Source organism: Orcinus orca, chromosome 1 (genome assembly GCF_937001465.1).
Source record: "Orcinus orca chromosome 1, mOrcOrc1.1, whole genome shotgun sequence".
Taxonomy (NCBI): Eukaryota; Metazoa; Chordata; class Mammalia; order Artiodactyla; family Delphinidae; genus Orcinus; species Orcinus orca.
Window position 1 is genome coordinate 185,845,239 of NC_064559.1, and position 21,639 is coordinate 185,866,877.

General features: G+C 47.2%; 2 protein-coding genes across 4 annotated transcripts in view; one reads left to right on the plus strand and one right to left on the minus strand.

The window, feature by feature from the left end:
• CSMD2 (CUB and Sushi multiple domains 2) overlaps positions 1-21,639 on the plus strand; it is a 672,138-nt gene that overhangs the window by 183,994 nt on the left and 466,505 nt on the right. The gene's annotated exons all lie outside the window — the stretch shown is intronic.
• LOC101285154 (serine/threonine-protein phosphatase 1 regulatory subunit 10-like) lies at positions 6,993-10,499 on the minus strand. Its single transcript, XM_033422218.2, is given in 4 exon segments — positions 6,993-7,817; positions 7,820-9,376; positions 9,379-9,471; positions 9,474-10,499. Coding segments are annotated over 4 exon segments (2,628 nt in total). The 5' UTR covers positions 9,799-10,499; the 3' UTR covers positions 6,993-7,164.

Consider the following 21,639-nt stretch of genomic DNA (forward strand, 5'->3'; position numbering starts at 1 on the left):
TGTCTGTGCTGTGCCCAGCCCAGTGCTAAGCTCCGCACATGCCTTATCCCAGTGAACCCTCCCAGCAGCCCAATTACTACCATCCCAATTTTACTGATGAGGAAACTGAGGCTTAGCAGACCATGAACGATGCAGATGGAAAGTTCAGGAGGGAGGCAGCATGGGTTATGGAAAAAGGAACAAACCTTTTGGAGTTAAACACATATGGATTAGAATCCAGAGTTTGCCACTTACCAGTTAAGGGGCCTGGGAAGTCACTTCCCGGCTCTGGGTTTCAGGGAGGCAGGAGAAAGCGGGTGGGCACATACGGGTCCACCTCCCCGCGGTCTCAGCCCTGTACCCACACATGGGAGCTCCATCCCTACAGGCAGGGAAGAGCTTCATGGGAAGCCACCTCCCTCCTGGGAAGGTCCGGGCTGGCAGGAAGGGCTGCTCTGTCCAGTGGACACCTGCTCTTCCCTGCCAGCCACGACAGGAACTGGGATTGTGCCAAGGCGCTTCCATAGAACTGCCTACGCCCAAGTGCCAGGCCTGAGCTCAGTCTCGGATGCCATCAGATGTCGCCTTGCGATTCTGCAAAGCTGGGTTCGCTTGCTGAGAGCAGAGACCAGGGGGAGATCTGGAATGATGGTCAGACGAGTGATGGCAGATACAGGGATTCCCAAGGGAGGCTGTGTGGCAGCCTCACACAGGGGAGGTAGGAGGAAGGGAGTCCGGGGCACCATCTCTGCAACAAGGCTTGCCTTTGGCTAGAGAGCCTTGTGGCAAGAGCCAATCATTCCACCTTGCATCACCATCAGAAACATACACTCATTCATTCACTCCTTCGCTCATTCATTCATCTAAGGAGTCAGCAGAGCATAGTGGTTACCAGCAAAGAATTCTGAGTCGACGAGACCTGGCTTTGAATTTCTGCCCCTTGATGAATTCTTCATGCAATCTTGGGAAAGTCACTTAAGTTCTCAGAACCTCAACTTTCTCATTTGTAAAACAGAAATGATACAGTATTACATGAGGATCAGATGACATAGTGTCATAAATCATTAGCACAGTGCCTGGCACCAGAAAATAATCCCAGATAATTCCAAAACATCTATCAATCGATTGATCTAATAGAAATATAATGTAAACCTCAAATGTGAGCCATTTATGTAATTTTAAGTTCCTAGTAGCTGTCTTAAAACAATAAAAATAAACAGGTGGATTAAATCTAATAACATATTTTACTTAAGCTAACATATCCAAAATATTATTCTTTAAGCATGTAATCATTGTAAAACATACTAATGATATATTTTACATTTTCCCTTTCATACTAAGTCTCTGAGATTGGGCATGTATTTTATATTATAGCACATCTCGACTTGGACCAGCTGCCTCCAAATGTGCACATTCCCCAGGGTGTGGTCCTGTTCTGTTCTTTCCTCTCCATGTTCTTTCTCACATGACCTCACTGACTGCCACAGTTTCAGTTATCACCTCTAAGTGAATGATGATGGGAGAGTCTGACAGGGAACAGACAGGATGTGCACAGAACATGCCAAGAGGGGCATGCGACCAACAAGGGTGAGTGTTAGCAGAGGCCTAAGAAAGTAGCCTTAGCATGGTAAAGTCCTAACGGAAAACGGGTGAAATAGTTGTCATCACAAATATCAAAGATCACAAGTATAGATTATCCTAATCACAAAATTGTCATAAACTTAGCAGCCTAAAACAACACACCTCCATTAACTCACAATTAATAATACTGACACAGCTATCATATAGGTCAGGAGACTGGGCATGGGCTAACTGGATCCTCTTGCTCAGGGTCTTACAGGCTGCCCTCAAATATTAGCTGGGCTGCATTCTCATCTGGAGGCTCGACTGAGGAGGAATCCCCCTCCAAGCTCATTCAGGTTGCTGGAAGAGTTTGTTTCCTAGCAGCTCAATTACTGAGGACCCTCAGCTTTCTGCTGGATGCCACCCTCAGGTTCCGGAGGAAGCCCTGGGTCCTAGAGGCCACCTCCGTTCCTTGTCACATGGGCTTCTCCAGCGTGGCCTTTTATAGTTCATGAAACTTCAAGGGGAGTCTCTATCTCCAGTCTGCTAATATGGCATAGTCATGAGAGTGACATCCTGTCACCTTTTCCATGTTCTATTGTTAGAAGCAAGTCACAGGCTCTACCCACACTTAAGGCGATGGTATTACACAAAGATATGAACATCAGAAGGCAGGGAATTTGCGGGGATCACCTTGGGGTCCATCTGCCACATGGGATTTGTGAAAAACTGTAAAGAGTAACAAGAGTTCAAGGGGCTTAAGACACTCCTCTTTCCATTTAAATTTTAAGTCAAAGAAAGAAGAGATGCAAAGATAACTTGCCAGATAGGAGTCAAAGAACCAGCTTTATTAATTTCTGGACAAGCTCCCCAAAGTGGGGGACTTGAGAGGGCTAGACTGGAGAATAAGGTGGAGTTGCCCATCTTTCTCTCAAAGAAAAGATAGGCAGGCTCCAGGGGCAAGGCTGGCCAGATTTACCCTCCCAGACACACACAGGAAAGGTGGACCAGAAGGAGAGAATGGTGTGCTTTCCTATAGAAGGCGGATTAAATCAGAGCAAACACAAGAGTCAGCCCTTTTGCTCTTGAAAATATGGCCTGATAAATATTGGGCTCTCAATAATCAGTTGTGTTCCTCCTCTTTTCTTGAGGAGGAAGAAATAAGGGAGTAGGGAAAGAAGCCAGAAGTGACCTCTCCGGAGGTAAAGACGTGCCCTCAATAAACTGAAAAGGAATTTACAGTTATGTTGAAGCAGGAAGAAGAGCCAGGCCCACAGCTAGGTAATAACTCCTAACATGTGCAGTGGGATTTGTAGTCTCCTGAACACTTCCATGCTCACTGACCCACTGAATCTTGATAACAACTGTCAAGGCAGGGATTATCATGCCCATTTTAGAAATGAGGAAGCTGAAAGTCTGAGTGATCACATGATCACATGACCTCGCTGACCAGTTGCATGGCTGGTCCTTGAAGCCACATTTTCTGGTTCTCCATCTCGTCCCCCTTCCACTGTCTATCATGCTGGCCACAGGTTGAAGACAGTGCAGAGCAACTCAACCTCTCTCTCACTTACATCTGCTGTTATTCTTTATATCCACCTAAGAGAAAGTTTAGCAAAGACTTAATTTCATAGCTGGAGAACAGCTAGGTGCCGAACCAGCGTGGGTGCCCTCAGAATATGTCCCATCACATTTACCTTGCTTGTTACAGTTGGCCAGGGGTTGAGAAAATAACAGGTGTACACGGTTCCCGTGCTTTAGCATCTAAGAGTGCTCCAACGGGGTGGTCCTTCACCTGTGGTTTTCTGTCCTCCTTGCACAAAACCATCCAGGGAAGACTTGGTATCCTCCTGAGTTTCTGTTATCCTAGAGGATGGAGCCCTTCAAACCAGCCCTCCTTCCTCTATCTCGAGTGTTTGTCCTGCTGCAAGGCTCTTGTTCACAGACTGGAGGTCTGAAAGTACAACAGGAATGAAGCAGAGTGTGACCTGGGATCTTCTCAGAGACCCATTGCCCCAAATGAGGCATTTTTAGCAGGTTGCTCTAAGCCAGTTGGCCCCAATAACCCTGGGCAGGCCCTATGGGATGTTTTTTCCAACTTGGAAGCTCAGGTTAGTACCTGTGGTGGGGTGGCGGTTGGGGGTGATCACAAAGAGCTCATGTGTTTTCCTCGGGATACCTCTAGAACACCTGTTGAGTGACGTTTATGGACCTTTGGCTAGGATCTGACCTGAGGAGTAGAAAGAGGAGGAAGTGGCATCACATAGAAGGAGAAAGAAGTCTGTAGAGATATCTACATGATGTAGGGAAAGGGGGGTGCACACGCTTGAACTTGTGAGTGCAGGTGTGCTGCCTGATTAAGCAAGAGTATACCTGGGTATGTTCACACTAGGGTGAGTGAGCATCCTTTTGTGTGTAGATCCTTGAAATTCAAGCAGGGTATATTCTGAGAACTTGACATTCCCAAATCCTCAAGTATCTTTATAGGACATTTCCCTCCTTAAATTAGTAGAGTGTGTACTTGGAAAAAAAAAGTATTTTGATGACCTCTTCAGATCTTTAAGGATTCCATTACTAAAGACCAGAGCCATTTATAAAATATTAAAATTAATTCTCCACTAAAATAAACTCCCCTCTCCATTGCCTTCTATCATTACTCAACCAGCATTCATGCAGAGTTGAAGCAAAGCTTCTAAGCTGAAAGGAGGTCATGATGAATGATAATGCCACGCTTCTATTAACTTTTGTGGCAAAGGGAAGACACTTTGCAGAACGTTTAAACCTTTCCTGTGCTTAGAGTCAGCCCATAGCCACACGACTGCCTCTGCCACCCAGTGCTTTATGGAAATGTTAATGGGGCTCCCAGCTGTATTCCAAGAGCATTTCCATGGAGAATCCTGGGTTCCCTGGGCAAATTCTCACAATACTCCACCGCCTTTTGAGCAGTCACCAAAGTATTCATTCCCACTCAGTGAGCAATTTTTGCCCTGGCTGAAGCACTTGCTGAAATGATTTCATAAATCTTTTCCTTGTTTTCAAACACTCACGAGTCAGAGCCACCGTCAGATTCCACATCCGCTCCTTAATTCACCCATGGCTTCTAGTTTCTAGCTAAAACCCATCACTTCCTTAGACTCCTCACTTACTTTTCACTTCCATTGCCACCTTGGGCGGTTGGCTTTATTTTGGGAAATGATTTTTCACAATAAAATAAAGATTTTCATCACTTCACAGGAATCGCTGCATAAACCCAAGAAGAGAACCCCAGAGAACCGGAGATGTCCACTAGTCAGCCAGGTCTGCCCACTAGACAAATGTCTCCCTCCTATGTGATTCAAATCTAAGCCTCGGTATCATTAGGAATGGTGTCCTGGGTCAGAGTTCTCTTTATGGAGACTGAGCCTTCAAGGATTTGCAGCCCTAAGGGCAGAAAACTTCTATGGCTGTGGTTTAGATGTGCAGGTGGGACCAAGGTTGGGCTGGAGCTGAGGTCTTGAAGGTTTCATGGCTAGTGGGCTAGCTGGAGTCTGGGGTCAGGATGAGAGATCCAAGGTCCAATTCAACGGACCAGGGACTCCCTGGGAGTTCAGGGACCCTCGTAGGTTTCCTATCCTATAAAATCCAGATCTTGAATCATTTCTTCCTGGAAGCCATCCCTGACCTCCCCCTGGCCTCTGCACAGCCGGATGGCTGCTTTCCTGAAGTTCATGCCGCTACTGCCATGCCTCGGCCATTGGGCCTGGGGCTCTGTGCTGGGCTTACCTGCTGGCTTCTCTCTGCGTCCCCCATGAGACTGTGAACCCCTGAAGGCCAGAATTCTCTTCCATCCTCCTCAGCCCAACCTTCATTTTGCTGCTTCTCGGCCCGTGGAGAGGATGCGCCCTTTTCATAATTCCCTGCACTCAGGACCAGCTTCAGGGGTGTAAGGTCTGTGTGGTCGCACAGGGCACCAGGGCCCCTTTGCGTGGTTTCATGCTCCACTGCTGCTATCTTGCAATTCATTTTTCTTTCGAATTTTATTTTATTTATTTTTTATACAGCAGGTTCTATTAGTTATCTGTTTTATACATATTAGTGTATATATGTCAATCCCAATCTCCCAATTCATCCCCCCCCACCCACCTTCCCCCCTTGGTGTCCATACCTTTGTTCTCAACATCTGGGTCTCTATTTCTGCCTTGCAAACTGGTTCATCTGTACCATTTTTCTAGATTCCACATATATGCGTTAATACATGATATTTGTTTTTCTCTTTCTGACTTACTTCACTCTGTATGACAGTCTCTAGATCCATCCACGTCTCCATAAATGACCCAATTTCGTTCCTTTTTATACCTGAGTAATAGTCCATTGTATATATGTGCCACATCTTCTTTATCCATTTGTCTGTCGATGGGCATTTAGGTTGTTTCCATGAGCTAGCTATTGTAAATAGTGCTGCAATGAACATCGGGGTGCGTGTGTCTTTTTTTTTATTATTATTAAATACTTCTCTTTCCACTGTTTATTATTAATGTACAAAATATACAAAACCAAAAGAAAAAAGAAAATACTCATCGTCAAATCCACTGTGACTCTAACCCAAGACCATGCACAAAACCCAACCAATCCACTGTTTTCATAGAAAACAACTGTGCTGAGATAGGTGGAGAGGGCTGGGAGAGGGCAGGGCATCTTATCGAATCCACCCAGGAAGGCACCTGGTGGGGATTCAGAGGTGGCTGACAGGGCAAGGGAGCTGGAGGCCTCACACCCACAAGGTTCCGGGGGGGCGCCAGGAGCACGCTAACTCCCAGAGGCAGTGCGTGTAGTGTGACTGGCATGCCCAGCACGCCGGGCTTCAGTTGATGAAAAGCTGGTCTCACTGAAGTGTTTTAATTTCCAGAATGAGCTGCAGGCAAGGGTGGACCACCACCCATGGCCTCACCTATGCCAGCTAAAACTTTTCACCGGATGCCGACCTGAATTTCCCATCATTGAACCTAGCAGACCCATGATGCAAACTTGGGTGTTCACGGGAGATTGCAGCGTCTTACTTGAGAAAGGACTCAATGTAAAGCCTGTGTCGGGGAGGAGTGGGGATGATGTGTTCCAGAGCTCAGATCCAGCCTGACTGAGTCCTCTCAGGGCAGTGGGATCCACAATACCCCTTTCACCATCTCCCCACCCCACGAGGAAGCATGAACTTGGCTGGGATGATTTCATAAGTGCAGCTGATCCCGTGTCAGAGTTGTGTGTGCATGTGGAGGACCCACAAGAGGAGAGTAGAGGTGTTCTCCAGGATAACCAACTTTAGGTTCTCAGGCATAAAGGGTAATACCGGAGAGGCGCTTGGCATAAAGGGCAAATCTCCTCAAAAAGTGAAGCCAACTGGGTCTCCTCTTCAGCCGCCCAGGGTACGGAATGTGTCCAGTCTCTCTCCACCCCAGATTGGAGGAAAATATGTACATCAATGCACACCAGGTGTCAGAAAACCCCCAGGAGCCCAGGCAGGTGGGCACTGAGGGGGCCGGCGCCTCAGTAGCTGGGGAAAGGGGAAACTGGGCCTCACATAAGCCATAAAAGGGTGGAAGGAGCAAGGCTGCAGTCCACAGGGGTGTGGGCAGGGTGGGCAGGTGGTCCCTAGGGCAGGGGGTGCCCATTGACACCCGGGTGGTAGAAGGCACAGTTGTTCTCATAGCGGCAGTTACCCTTCATCATGAAATGTTGACAAACAGGGCGATTTGACATGTCTCCTCCATGGCTGTGGCCTCCATCATGCCGTCGAGGGCCCCCTCCGCCATGGCCAGGGCCATCATGGCCACGGTGCTCATGAGGGAGTGGCCCTTGATGGTTGTGGCCTCGGTGACCAGGGCCATCATGAGGCCGGTGGCCATGGGGCCCCCCATGTCCAGGGCCTTCATGCGGCCAATGTCCACCACCAGCACCCATTCCTCCACCAGGGCCTTCATGAGGACGATGGCCACTGCCACCACCCATGCCGCCGCCAGGGCCTTCATGGGGGCGATGTCCACTGCCACTGCTCATGCCCCCACCAGGGCCTTCATGGGGATGATGCCCACCACCTCCGACCATGCCCCCACCGGGGCCCCCTTGTCCATTTGGAGGTCCTCTTCCAGAGCGACCTCCTCTGGCCCCTCGGAATGGAGGAGGAGGAGAAGGTGGTTCACTCCCGCCTCGGCCACCACAGCCTCTATGGTATGGCCCCGGACCTGGTCCCCCACGCATCGGGCCACCCCGCAGGGGGTCACCTGGGCCATCCCAGAAGGGATCAACCCCCGGGGAGGGGGTGGGGGACCCAGGAGACGTGGACCCACTGGCACACCAGGGCCCCCAGGGCCTCCATGGGGACCTGGCATAGGTCCGCCAGGCCCAGGGGGGCAGTGCTGCATGCCCTTGGGACCCCCAGGGCCTCCCGGTGGGAAACCATTGGCTATGGGACCAGGGCCTAAGAGTCCATGAGGCACCAGCATCTGCTTGGTCTTGTCTGAATAGTCTGGTTGCTTCAGCAGTTCCTCTGAGGGATGGATGTTAGGGCTACCCAGGATGGAGGTGAGGATCTCCTGCACATCGATGTCTCCTCCTCCAGGACCCTGGGGGCTCTTCCCGGCACCCATGCTTCCCATAAGATTGGCCAGAACAGGAGGCAACTTGGAACTGCCTGACCCATCGGGTGAGCCACCGGTCCCCCCAGGCTCCAGGGTCTCAACATACGGGGTCTCATCCGTGGAACATTCCTCATCTAGGGGGATGAGTTTTGGGGGGATAGGCTCATAGGGCTCAGGGTCAGGCTCGTGAGGACTTTCCTGGTTCAGGAAGAGCTCCTGAAGGATCCCCTTCTCCCGCTCAGCCTGGATGTACCGCTCCTGGCTGTTGCTTCCAGGGGTGACAGGAGGCAAGGGCAGCACCAGGGGCCGGGGGCACACCCAGGGCACCTTCTCCTCCGTGTTGACGTGGCTCAAACGCCGGGCCGTCTCAAACGCGTGTCGGTCTGACGGTATCTCTCGCTTAGCTGCCTGGCCGAAGTCCTTGATCTTATTCACATTCACTTGTTCAGTTTCATCCAGTTCAAAATAGAAATACACTCTCAGTTTGCCCTCCTCAGGCCAGGTCACGGTTTTCCTCTTCCTGCCTTTCCGGGTCAGCTGGCTAGGATCTCCGGGACGCTCCACTGGCTTTGCATCCAGAGCTCCTGGCTCCAAAGGGGCAGTATCCATGAGCTCTGGGACCTCAACAGGGGGAACTGGGGTCCCTGGACGTTCTGTGTCCATAGCCTCAGAAGGAGGTGCTGGCTCTGGGGAAGGTGGTTTGGCTGTGCTCGGTTCTGTGCTCGTTTTCCCGTCAAATGGGCTTGGCATGGCAACTGTGGGTGATAGCACCTTCTTCTTCTTCTTAATTTTGATGCCTGGAACAGGGGCTGAATTGAGCGCATCCAGAAAGCCCAGGCCCTCCATAGGCTGTGGCGGGATCATCTTCACTTTGATCTCTTTGGTGGCATTGGGTGTCGTGTTGAGTGGCTTGTATTTCTTCTCTGCAGGGAGCGCAGCATATCCTGGGGCAGCTGTGGAACTCTGACGCTTGAGGGGGATGGGTTTAAGGTTGTACTTGTCAGAAACCACCACTGCACAGGCATTCTTCTTCACAGGCACCAAAGACGGGGTCTCCAGCTCTAGTCGGGTAGAGCGGAACTTGGCGTGACTGGGCGCCGTGGTTCGGAGGGACTTGGGCTTCTCCCTCTTCTTCTCCGGGGCCTCCTTAGCCCAAGTCTCAGTCTTCACCTCAGTCAACGGTCGCTCAGGAGGGGTGGTTCGACTCTTTCCCTCTTCTTTCCTTTCTTCTTATCTTTCTCAGCAGGCTGGGTACTGCTCTGGGAGCGGATCACAGCCATCCAGTCGCTGACAAGGACTGAGGCCAATTTCTGGAGCTCTGCTTGAGATGGTCAACAGTGAGTGGTAGGTGCTGCAGGGTCAGTAGAATTTGCTGCAAGAGGGAAATGTTGTTGATTGTCTTTGAATATGTCAGCCAATTGTTAATAAGCTTGTAACCACCAACATCAATAAACTTGACCAATATTTCTGGTGAACGGGTCTGCAGGAGAATGTTCAAGTAAGTGCATCGACTCACTCTCTTTCGTGCTTCCTTTATCAGACTGAAGATCTTCGAAATCCCATCCACACTCTTGACTTCCCCATCTCGGTTAAGGAAGCTATCCAGGCCCTTGAGAAGCTCTTTGGGGTCCATGGGACCCGAACCCATGATCCAGGTTTTTATCCAATTTTTTTGCGACGTCAGCACCTTGGGCTCAGCGGGGGAGGGGGTTAAAATTTTGGAGAAAAAAAATAAAACAACCAACCAGGACCCAAAACTCAATTATTTGGGGGGCCTCCTTGGATCAAAAAGTCTCCTTAAAAAAAGGAAAGGCCAATTCAGTATTCATTTCCCCCCCCTACCCAACTCCATGTAGGGAGGGGGGTCGTAGAAAAAAAGTTCTGAGTGGATTAAAAAAAGTAAACTCTGGATGAGTGAATTTGGGTGGGTTTGGGAAGGGAGGGTGGTTGATTATTTTTGATGTTATGTGGTGACGGTCCTTCGGCCACAGATTTCAAGTCCCAGGCAGCGTGGGCTGGTGGGGTGGGCAAGATAGGTGGGAAGGGGCAGAAGACACAAGTGGTGGGCTGGAGGCTGCTGTTTTCCCTTTCCCCCCTCTCTCAGGATCCTTTCAAGGGCTTAGATGTTGCTGTGGCTTGTTCCTTTTCTCCTCGTGGCCGGCCCGTCTTTCTCTGAGAAAATTCAAACCTCTAAACAAACCCCAGAATCTGCATGTGTCTTTTTAAATTATGGTTTTCTCTGGGTATATGCCCAGTAGTGGGATTGCTAGATCATATGGTAATTCTATTTTTAGTTTTTTTAAGGAACCTCCATACTGTTCTCCATAGTGGCTGTATCAATTTACATTCCCAGCAACAGTGCAAAAGTTCCCTTTTCTCCACACCCTCTCCAGCATTTGTTGTTTGTAGATTTTCTGATGATGCCCATTCTAACCGGTGTGAGGTGGTTAGATACTGGTTAGAAACGACGCCTCATTGTCGTTTTTTTTTAATTCATGCTCATGCCTAATTTGAAATTTTCTGCTATTTCTTTTTTCTCTTTTTCTTTTTTTGAAGATATTGGAGGTAGGAATTTATTAATTTATTTTATATCTTTTTGCTGTGTTGGGTCTTCGTTTCGTTTCTGTGCGAAGGCTTTCTCTAGTTGTGGCAAGCGGGGGCCACTCTTCATCGCGATGCGCGGGCCTCTCACTATCGCGGCCTCTCTTGTTGTGGAGCACAGGCTCCAGACACGCAGGCTCAGTAGCTGTGGCTTACGGGCCTAGTTGCTCCACGGCATGTTGGATCCTCCCAGACCAGGGCTCGAACCCGTGTCCCCTGCATTAGCAGGAAGATTCTCAACTACTCCACCACCAGGGAAGCCCTCATTGTGGTTTTGATTTGTATTTTTTTAATAATTAGTGATGTTGAGCATCTTTTCATGTGCCTCTTGACCATCTGTATGTCTTCTTTAGAGAGACGTCTATTTAGGTCTTCTGCCCATTTTTTGGTTGGATTGTTTGTGTTTTTAATATTGAGCTGCATGAGCTGTTTATATATTTTAGAGATTAATCCTTTGTCCGTTGATTCTTTTGCAAATATTTTCTCCCATTTGGAGGGTTGTCTTTTTGTCTTGTTTATGGTTTCCTTTGCTGTGCAGAAGCTTTTAAGTTTCATTAAGTCCCATTTGTTTATTTTCGTTTTTATTTCCATTACTCTAGGAGGTGGGCCAAAAAAGATTTTGCTGTGATTTATGTCATAGAGTGTTCTGCCTATGGTTTCCTCTAAGAGTTTTACAGTGTCTGGTCTTACATTTAGGTATTTAATCCACTTGGAGTTTATTTTTGTGTATGGTGTTAGAAAGTGTTCTAATTTCATTCTTTTATATGTAGCTGTCCAGTTTTCCCAGTACCACTTATTGAAGAGACTGTCTTTTCTCCATTGTATATCCTTGCCTCCTTTGTCACACATTGGTTTACCATAGGTGCATGGGTTTATCTCTGGGCTTTCTATCCTCTTCCATTGATCTATATTTCTGTTTTTGTGCCAATACCATATTGTGTTGATTACTGTAGATTTGTAGTATAGTCTGAAGTCAGGGAGTCTGATTCCTCCAGCTCCATTTTTTTCCCTCAAGATTGCTTTGGCTGTCTCAAAAATTTTTAAGATTTTTTGTTCTAGTTCTGTAAAAAATGCCATTGGTAATCTGATAGGGATTGCATTGAATCTGTAGGTTGCTTTGGGTAGTATAGTCATTTTCACAATATTGATTCTTCCAATCCAAGAACATGGTATATTTCTCCATCTGTTTGTGTCATCTTTGGTTTTTTTCATCAGTGTCTTATAGTTTTCTGAGTACAGGTCTTTTACCTCCTTAGGTAGGTTTATTCCTAGGTATTTTATTCTTTTTGTTGCAATGGTGAATGGGATTGTTACCTTAATTTCTCTTTCTGATCTTGCATTCTTAGTGGATAGGAATGCAAGAGAATTCCATGCATTACTTTTGTATTCTGCAACTTTAACAAATTCATTGATGAGCTCTAGTAGTTTTCTGGTGGCATTTTTAGGATTCTCTATGTATAGTTTCATGTCATCTGCAAACAGTGACAGTGTTACTTCTTCTTTTCTAATTTGTATTCCTTTCCTTTCTTTTTCTTCTCTGATTGCTGTGGCTAGGACTTGCAAAACTATGTTGAATAATAGTGGCAATAGTGGACATGCTTGTCTTGTTCCTATTCTTAGAGGAAATGCTTTCAGTTTTTCACGATTGACAATGATGTTGGCTGTGGGTTTGTCATATATGGCCTTTATTATGTTGAGGTAGGTTCCCTCTATGCCTACTTTCTGAAAAGTTTTTAATTTTATTTTTTATTTATTTATTTTTTTAACATCTTTATTGGAGTGTAATTGCTTTACGATGGTGTGCTAGTTTCTGCTTTATAACAAAGTGAATCAGTTATACGTATACGTATGTTCCCATATCTCTTCCCTCTTGCGTCTCCCTCCCTCCTACCCTCACTATCCCACCCCTCTAGGTGGTCACAAAGCACCGAGCTGATCTCCCTGTGCTATGCGGCTGCTTCCCACTAGCTATCTATTTTACATTTGGTAGTGTATATATGTCCATGCCTCTCTCTTACTTTGTCACAGCTTACCCTTCCCCCTCCCCATATCCTCAAGTCCATTCTCTAGTAGGTCTATGTCTTTATTCCCGTCTTGCCCCTAGGTACTTCATGACCTTTCTTTTTTTTTTTTTTTCTGGAGAGTTTTTATCATAAATGGGTGTTAAATTTTGTCAGAAGATTTTTCTGCATCTATTGAGATGATCATATGGTTTTTATTCTTCAATTTATTAATATGGTGTATCACATTGATTGATTTGTGTATATTGAAGAATCCTTGCATCCCTGGGATAAATCCCACTTGATCATAGTGTATGGTCCTTTTAATGTGTTGCTGTATTCCATTTGCTAGTATTTTGTTGAGGATTTTTGCATCTATTTTCATCAGTGCTATTGGTCTGTAATTTTCTTTTTTTGTAGTATCTCTGCCTGGTTTTGATATCAGGGTGATGGTGGCCTCATAGAATGAGTTTGGGAGTATTCCTTCCTCTGAAAGTTTTTGGAAGAGTTTGAGAAGGATGGGTGTTAGCTCTTCTCTAAATGTTTGATAGAATTCACCTGTGAAGCCATCTGGTCCTGGGCTTTTGTTTGTTGGAAGATTTTTAATCACAGTTTCAATTTCATTACTTGTGATTATTCTGTTCATATTTTCTACTTCTTCCTGGTTCAGTCTTGGCACGTTGTGCATTTCTAAGAATTTGTCCCTTTCTTCCAGGTTGTCCATTTTATTGGCATAGAGTTGCTTCTTGTAGTCTCTTATGATGCTTTGTATCTCTGCGGTGTCTGTTGTAACTTCTTTTTCCATTTCTTATTTTATTGATTTGAGTCCTCTCCCTCTTTTTCTTGATGAGTCTTGCTAAAGGTTTATCAATTTTGTTTATCTTCTCAAATAACCAGCTTTTAGTTTTATTGATCTTTGCTATTGTTTTCTTTGTTTCTATTTCATTTATTTCTGATCTGATCTTTATGATTTCTTTCCTTCCACTAACTTTGGGATTTGTTTGTTCTTCTATCTCTAGTTCCTTTAAGTGTAAGTTTAGAACATTTATTTGAGACTTTTCTTGTTTCTTGAGGTCGGATTACATTGCTATAAACTTCCCTCTCAGAACTGCTTTTGCTGCATCCCATAGGTTTTGAATCGTCTTTTTTTCATTGTCATTTGTCTCTAGGTATTTTTTTATTTCCCCTTTGATTTCTTCAGTGATCTCTTTGTTTTTTAGTGATGTATTTTTTAGTCTCCATGTGTTTGTGTTTTTTACATATTTTTCCCTGTAATTGATTTCCAATCTCATAACGTTGTGGTCAGAAAAGATACTTGATATGATTTCAGTTTTCTTAAATTTACCAAGGCTTCATTTGTGACCCAAGATGTGATTTATCCTGGAGAATTTTCCATGTGCACTTGAGAAGAAAGTGTAATCTGCTGTTTTTGGATGGAACGAAAATATAAATTTTAAATATCAATTAAATCTATCTGGTCTATTGTGTCATTTAAAGCTTGTGTTTCTTTATTTTCTGTCTGGATGATCTGTCCATTGGTGTAAGTGAGGTGTTAAAGTCCCCCACTATTACTGTGTTACAGTCGATTTCCTCTTTTAGAGCTGTTAGCATTTGCCTTATGTATTGAGGTGCTCCTATGTTGGGTGCATAAATATTTATAATTGCTATATCTTCTTCTTGAATTGATCCCTTGATCATTATGTAGTGTCCTTCCTTGTCTCTTGTAACATTCTTTATTTTAAAGTCTATCTTATCTGATATGAGTATTGCTACTCCAGCTTTCTTTTGATTTCCATTTGCATGGAATATCTTTTTCCATCCCCTCACTTTCAGTCTGTATGTGTCCCTAGGTCTGAAGTGGGTTTCTTGTAGACGGCATATATATGGGTCTTGTTTTTGTATCCATTCAGCAAGCCTGTGTCTTTTGGTTGGAGCATTTAATCCATTCACGTTTAAGGTAATTATCAATATGAATGTTCCTGTTAACATGTTCTTAATTGTCATGGGTTTGTTTTTTTTAGGTGCTTTTCTTCTCTTGTATTTCCCAGTTAGACAAGTTCCTTTAGCACTTGTTTTAGAGCTGGTTTGGTGGTTCTGAATTCTCTTAGCTTTTGCTTGTCTGTAAAGCTTTTGATTTCTCCATCGAATCTGAATGAGATCCTTGCCGGCTAGAGTAATCTTGGTTGTAGGTTCTTCCCTTTCATCACTTTAAGTATGTCATGCTACTCCCTTCTGGCTTGTAGAGTTTCTGCTGAGAAATCAGCTGTTAACCTTATGGGAGTTCCTCTGTGTGTTATTTGTCATTTTTCCCTTGCTGCTTTTAATAATTTTTCTTTGTCTTTAATTTTTGCCAGTTTGATTACTATGTATCTTGGCGTGTTTCTCCTTGGGTTTATCCTGCCTGGGACATTCTGTTTTTCCTGGACTTTGGTGGCTATTTCCTTTCCCATGTTAGGGAAGTTTTCAACTATAATCTCTTCAAATATTTTCTGGGGTCCTTTCTCTCTCTCTTCTTCTGGGACCCCTATAATGTGAATGTTTGTGTGTCTTATGTTGCCCCAGAGGTCTCTTAGGCTGTCTGCATTTCTTTTCATTCTTTTTTCTTTATTCTGTTCTGTGGCAGTGAATTGCACCATTCTGTCTTCCAGTTCACTTATCCGTTCTTCTGCCTCAGTTATTCTGCTATTGATTCCTTCTAGTGTATTCTTCATTTCAGTTATTGTATTGTTCATCTCTGTTTGTTCTTTAATTCTTCTAGGTCTTTGTTAAACGTTTCTTGCATCTTCTCGATCTTTGCCTCCATTCTTTTTCCGAGGTCCTGGATCATCTTCACTATCATTATTCTGAATTCTTTTTCTGGAAGGTTGCCTGTCTCCACTTCATTTAGTTGTTTCTCTGTGGTTTTATCTTGTTCCTTCATCTGGTACATAGTCCTCTGCCTTTTCATTTTGTCTGTCTTTTTATGAATGTGGTTTTTGTTCCACAAGCTGCAGAATTGTAGTTCTTCTTGCTTCTGCTGTCTGCCCTCTGGTGGATGAAGCTATCTAAGATGCTTTTGCAACCTTCCTGATGGGAGGGACTGGTGGTGGGTAGAGCTGGCTGTTGCTCTGGTGGGCAGAGCTCCGTAAAACTTTAATCTGTTTGCCTGCTGATGGGTGGGGCTGGGTTCCCTCCCTGTTGTTTGTTTGGCCTGGGCAACCCAACACTGGAGCCTACCCCACTCTTTGGTGGGGCTAATGGCAGACTCTGGGAGGGCTCACTCCAAGGAGTACTTCCCAGAACGTCTGCTGCCAGTGTCCTTGTCCCCATGGTGAGCCACAGCCACCCCCCACCTCCTGCAGGAGACTCTCCAACACTAGCAGGTAGGTCTGGTTCAGTCTCCTATGGGGTCACTGCTCTTTCCCCTGGATCCTGATGCGCACAGTACTCTGTGTGTGCCCTCCAGGAGTGGAATCCGTGTTTCCCCCAGTCCTGTCAAAGTCCTGCAATTAAATCCCACTAGGCTTCAAAGTCTGATTCTCTAGGAATTCCTCCTTCCATTGTCAGACGCCCAGGTTGGGAAGCCTGACATGGGGCTCAGAACCTTCAGTCCAGTGGGTGGACTTCTGTGGTATAAGTGTTCTCCAGTTTGTGAGTCACCCACCCAGTGGTTATGGGATTTGACTTTATTGTGATTGCATCCCTCCTACCTTCTCCTTGCAGCTTCTGCTTTGTCTTTGGATATGGGATATCTTTTTTGGTGAGTTCCAGTGTCTTCCTGTCGATGATTGTTCAGCAGTTAGTTGTGATTCTGGTGCTCTCGCAAGAGGGAGTGAGCACACGTCCTTCTACTCCGCCATCTTGAACCAGTCTTCTGTCTTGCAGTTCTTAACCATGCTTTGAACAAGGGGCTCTGTATTTTGCACTGGGCTTTGCACATTATGTAGCTGTTTGTGCATGCGTAATACACTGGTGACCAGGCAGTGGTTTTGGAGGGTTGGTATGCCTAGACATTAGATGAGAATCCCTAAGGGCAGGGACCACAGTTATCCAGCACTTTCTGACAGCACCGAGCATCGGCCTAGGCACAGGGGCATCCATCCAATGGCCTTTACCCACTGGCCTTGGCTGGGGCAATTTGAAAATAAGGAGAGGGTTCCCGGCACCCAAGGAGACTCTTTAATGAGAACCCTGGACCTACTCCTGAAGGTCATGTGTTTAGGGCACTAAGCATGGAAGGCATTTGTCCTCTGGCATTATTTCAAAGCCAAATGGCAGTAAAGCCAGGGATGCTGGGCTCTGATGAGGCCTCACAAATCAGGTAGGATGCAAAACCATAGGCCTTTTTATCAGGCCTCGTCCTGAGAGGACTTGTAGGGGAAGCAGGGAATATGGGGGCCTGAGCTTCATGGTCAAGGGGGAGAGGATGAGTGGGGAGAAGAATTCTAATTCCATCCTGGGTGACTTTGATTCAAGCCTATGAGATTTACCAAGCAGTTGCTTGCTAAATAGAGGTGACCAAGGGGGACAGAGGCAGCGCAGGTGGAAGTGTTAGGAGTGTCGCTGTTTTCTAAATGAGGAAACGGATCCCAGAGAGATCTGATAACCTGTTCGTGGTCATCCAACTTGTTAGGGGCAAAGCAAGGTTGTAACCCAGACCTATCTCGTGCCGCAACTCACTGCCCCTCCCCTGTTCTACATCAGTGGCCTCTGGGGTCCAGAGGAGGGGCTTTCATATGAGGGGAAAGGGTCGTACATCAGTCCCCCTGGGCAGGGCCAGAGGAGAGAGGAGGCTTGGGTCCCCATCCTCAGGAATAGAAACAGAAAAGCAGAAGTCTTGTTGGGAGTGGGAGGTGTGAGTCCCAGAATTATCTCAAAAAGCCTCAGCACCTTGAGGATTCTAGAACCTTTGTCATTGCGCCACTCCAGTTGCTTAATTTTCCATCCAGCAGACGTTTCCAGAGAGCCCGACATGTGCCAGGCAAGTTTTACTAGGCACCAGAAGTGTAGAAATTAAAAGATAAATTGCAAATATTGATGCGGTGCCGAGCTGCAGATGTGCCATGCAGTGGGAAAACACGCAGCAGTGGACGGTAGGTGTTCCGAGGAGGCGTGCTCGGAGCAGGGCTGCCAGACCCAGCCTGGGCGCAGTCAGGGGAAATGTCTCAGCCAGGTGACAGCTGATCACACACAAGGCAATGGCATTTACAAGGCTGAACAGGAGTTTTCCAGGGTAAGGAGGATGGAGGATGCCAGGGAAGGTGGTCCAGGCAAAATGGGCAGCTCCAAGGTCAAAGGCACAGAGGATGGAGAGACCAGCGTCTGAACGGGAACATCTTGGTGGTCCGTCGCCTACAGCTTGGGGTTGTAAAGCAAAGGACGTAGGAGAGGCCACAGAGGCAGGACACAGGCCCTGCGGAGGAGTTTGGCCTTTATCTTGAAGGTCTCCTTGAGGATAAGGGAAAAGTTCATCAAATGATGACACTACCCTTTCCCAAACGTGGCTCTCCCTCTCCCGGGAAGGCTTGGGTGCAGCACAGATAATTGGGCGAGGGACTCGATAAAGGGTGTTAAGGAAGAGAGTGATGTGGTCAGGGATGCATTTGAGAGATCACTCTGGGAGCCACAGCGAGGGCGGGATCTGGACTCTCACCCTGTGACAGCAGGATCTGGGCTCTCAGGTGGGTGGTGCCTGCCCTTTCTTCCTTCCTTCACTTATTCATTCATTCAGCGGATATTTACTGAGGGCCAGCTATGTGCCCGGCACTGCTCTAGTGCTCAGAATAGGAAGGAACGAATCAGAAACCTCTTCCCCAAGGAGCTTACATTCTAGAGAATATAAACAATCAAGTTAAATGACTACAGAATGTGTTAGATGAGGAGAGGTGGGGCGAGGTGTGGGGCTTGCGATTTTAAATAGGATGGTCAGGAAAGAGCTCACAGAAAAGCTGACATTTGAGGAAACAGCTGTTGGAGGTGAGAGAGTGAACCTTCTGATCTTTGGGAGGAAGATGGTTCCAGGCAGAGGGAACTGCAAGTGCAAAGGCCCTGAGGCAGGAGCGGGGGGTGGGAGTAGAGCAGTAGAGAGGAGGGCAGACGAGGAAGAGTTTGTGTGGGACCTTGCAGGCCTTCCCAAGGACTTCAGCATTTACTCTGAGAAGGGAAGCTGTTGGAGCATTCGAGCAGAGGAGCGGTAATAAATTTATTACTGCAGGGCTGCTTGTAGATCAGATGTTTGTCAAGTGAATGCAGCTTAAAACCCCCTACGAGAACCCAGGCCGCCCTAACGGTCCTTGCTTGGAGGTGGCTGGTTCCCACAGAGCAGGTGCATTTGCAGAGTCCTGCTTTTACCAAATTAAATCTTTATGTCCCCGCCCCGCCCCCAACCCTTCTGGGAGAGAGAACCAGACCCTCAAATAGCAATACTGCCCAGTTATAGCACTCGCTCTTCCGTGCCCCGGGGACTGCTTCTAGGCAGATCAGCTCACCCTCATTATAAGTGGATGAAGCTAGGGGTAAGACAGGAATAAAGACGCAGACCTACTAGAGAATGGACTTGAGGATATGGCGAGGGGGAAGGGTGAGCTGTGACAAAGCGAGAGAGTGGCATGGACATATATACACTGCCAAACCTAAAATAGATAGCTAGTGGGAAGCAGCCGTGTAGCACAGGGAGATCAGTTTGGTGCTTTGTGACCACCTAGAGGGGTGGGATAGGGAGGGTGGGAGGGAGCGAGATGCAAGAGGGAAGAGAGATGGGAACATATGTATACGTATAACTGATTCACTTTGTTATAAAGCAGAAACTAGCACACCATTGTAAAGCAATTACACTCCAATAAAGATGTTAAAAAAAAAAAAAAAAGTGGATGAAGCCTTCAAGGAGGGGAGGAAATATGCAAAGAAGATGGGATCATGAGAGTGAGGCTTGGGCCCTGCAGTCAGAGTTCCTGAACAAAAGAGCCTGAACATTCTCCCTCTAGCTGAGCCCGCATGCACTTGCTGAATGCTCTCCATCCCAGCCTAAACAGCTACGTACCATTTATTGGGCACTTACTATGTGCCAGGATCTGTGATAAGTACTTTACATGATCTATCTCATTTAATTCTTTCAACACCCCTGAGTCTTAATAACTCTCACATCACAGATGAGGCACCTGAGGATGAGAGAGGTGCAGTAGATTTCACAAAGTCACACAGCTCAGCTGGAGCCTGGGTCTGTCTGACTCCAGAAGCCTGCTTGGAGCCACTTGTCCCAACTGTCACTGAAACATTGGCGGCCACTGCTTTCCAAACAGGAGAGGGCACACCAGGCCAGGAGACCCGATTCCCAGTGAACACAGCCGTCCAGCCCTCCACAGCATAATGGGACATCGGTGGCAGGCTGTGGGGAAGGGGCGGGGTTGGGGGCCAGGCTGGGCTTGAACTGGGGGAAGGGGTCAAGCCGCTGATCGTAATGAGGGTGCGCAGCAACATAACTGCAGAGCCCCAAACATCCCCTGACCTATCTGCAGGGGTCTGATCCAGTGGGTGAGACCAGGCAGAGGGGCGCTGCAAGCCGGAGAGTTCTGGGTACTCTGTCTTTTGAAAGTAGGACTCCAGCTGGCCAGCAAGGGGTTGGCAGACCGTGATGCTCTCTGTCACATTGATGGGCTGGATTTAGTTCAAGGTCCAGTGCTAGCTGGGAATGGGAGAGAAGGACAGGAGATGGAGACAGAAACCCTGACCCAGGCTTGTCAGCCAACACAGAGATCAGAGAAAGGACGGACGACATTGCCCACTCCAGACCCTGTCCCCCCTGGGCATGCGCCCTGGAGCACTGCCTCCCAATATCTTACTAATTCCAGAGTCGCCTTCAAACCAGATTTGTCCCCAATCTGGGGGTGACTTCTAAACACCTATGCGTAGATTCTGCAAAACACCAAGAAAGAACTGGAAAACTCTCATTCTCCGGAAAGATTGTTAGCTGGGAGAGGAAGCGTCTGATTCTCAAGCTCAGAACGGTTGGCAGATAAGTTTCCATTTCTGTGCGAAGTGATTGTGGCCCCCGGGCTCCCCCAGCACCCGGTGCAGGCTTCTGCTCCAGCCCCCGCTCGTCTGCCTGTAATTATTTGCTTATACATCTGTCTCCCCGACAAGGCCACGAGCCCCTGGAAGGCGGGGTCTGAGTCTGATCCATCGCCCTGTCCCTGATGCCTGGAACAGGCTGCTCCATAGAGTTCTAAAATAAATTAGTGAATAATTAGGAAGAAGCGGCTGCCGGAGAGCTCCAAGGTTCCGAGCCAGTGGTCTGATAACGTCTGTGCGAGTGCAACGGGCTCCTGTGCGTTTTGTGTGCTGAATAATTGAGTGAGGGATGCCGGAGGCAGAGCAGGTGTGAGATTTCTCGGACCTGACAGATGAAAGACAGTTTCAGTACACAGGAGGCGGGGGTGAGGTCGAGACCCCTCCTGGGGCTTCATCAGGAGGAAAGGGTAGGGTGAGGGCACAGCTTCAGATGGAGGAAGTGGACAGGAGATGCTGGTGCTGGGAGCGTCAGGGACCACAGAAGGGGGCAGGGGCAAGGTAGGTGGACCCTGAGACCCAGAGGGCTGCCGTCTTATGGTGACCAGTATTTGGAGAGGGGCTGGAAGTCCAGGTAGAAGATAAGACTTCATTAATTCATTCAACTCGTGTCCTCGGCACTAGGACCCAGCAGTGAAAAGATGGTCGCTGCCCTTATGGAGGTTGACTTCTAGTCTGGATTCAGGTCAACAGGTAAATAATTGAATTTCAGAGTGGAATAAGCAGTGCACAGAAACAGGGCCAGGGAAAGAGAGCGGTGAGTTGAATTATTGTGGACGGACCAGTCCAAGAGGGCTTCTTCGAGGAGCTGACGCTTGAGCAGACACCTGAGTGATGCCAGTGCA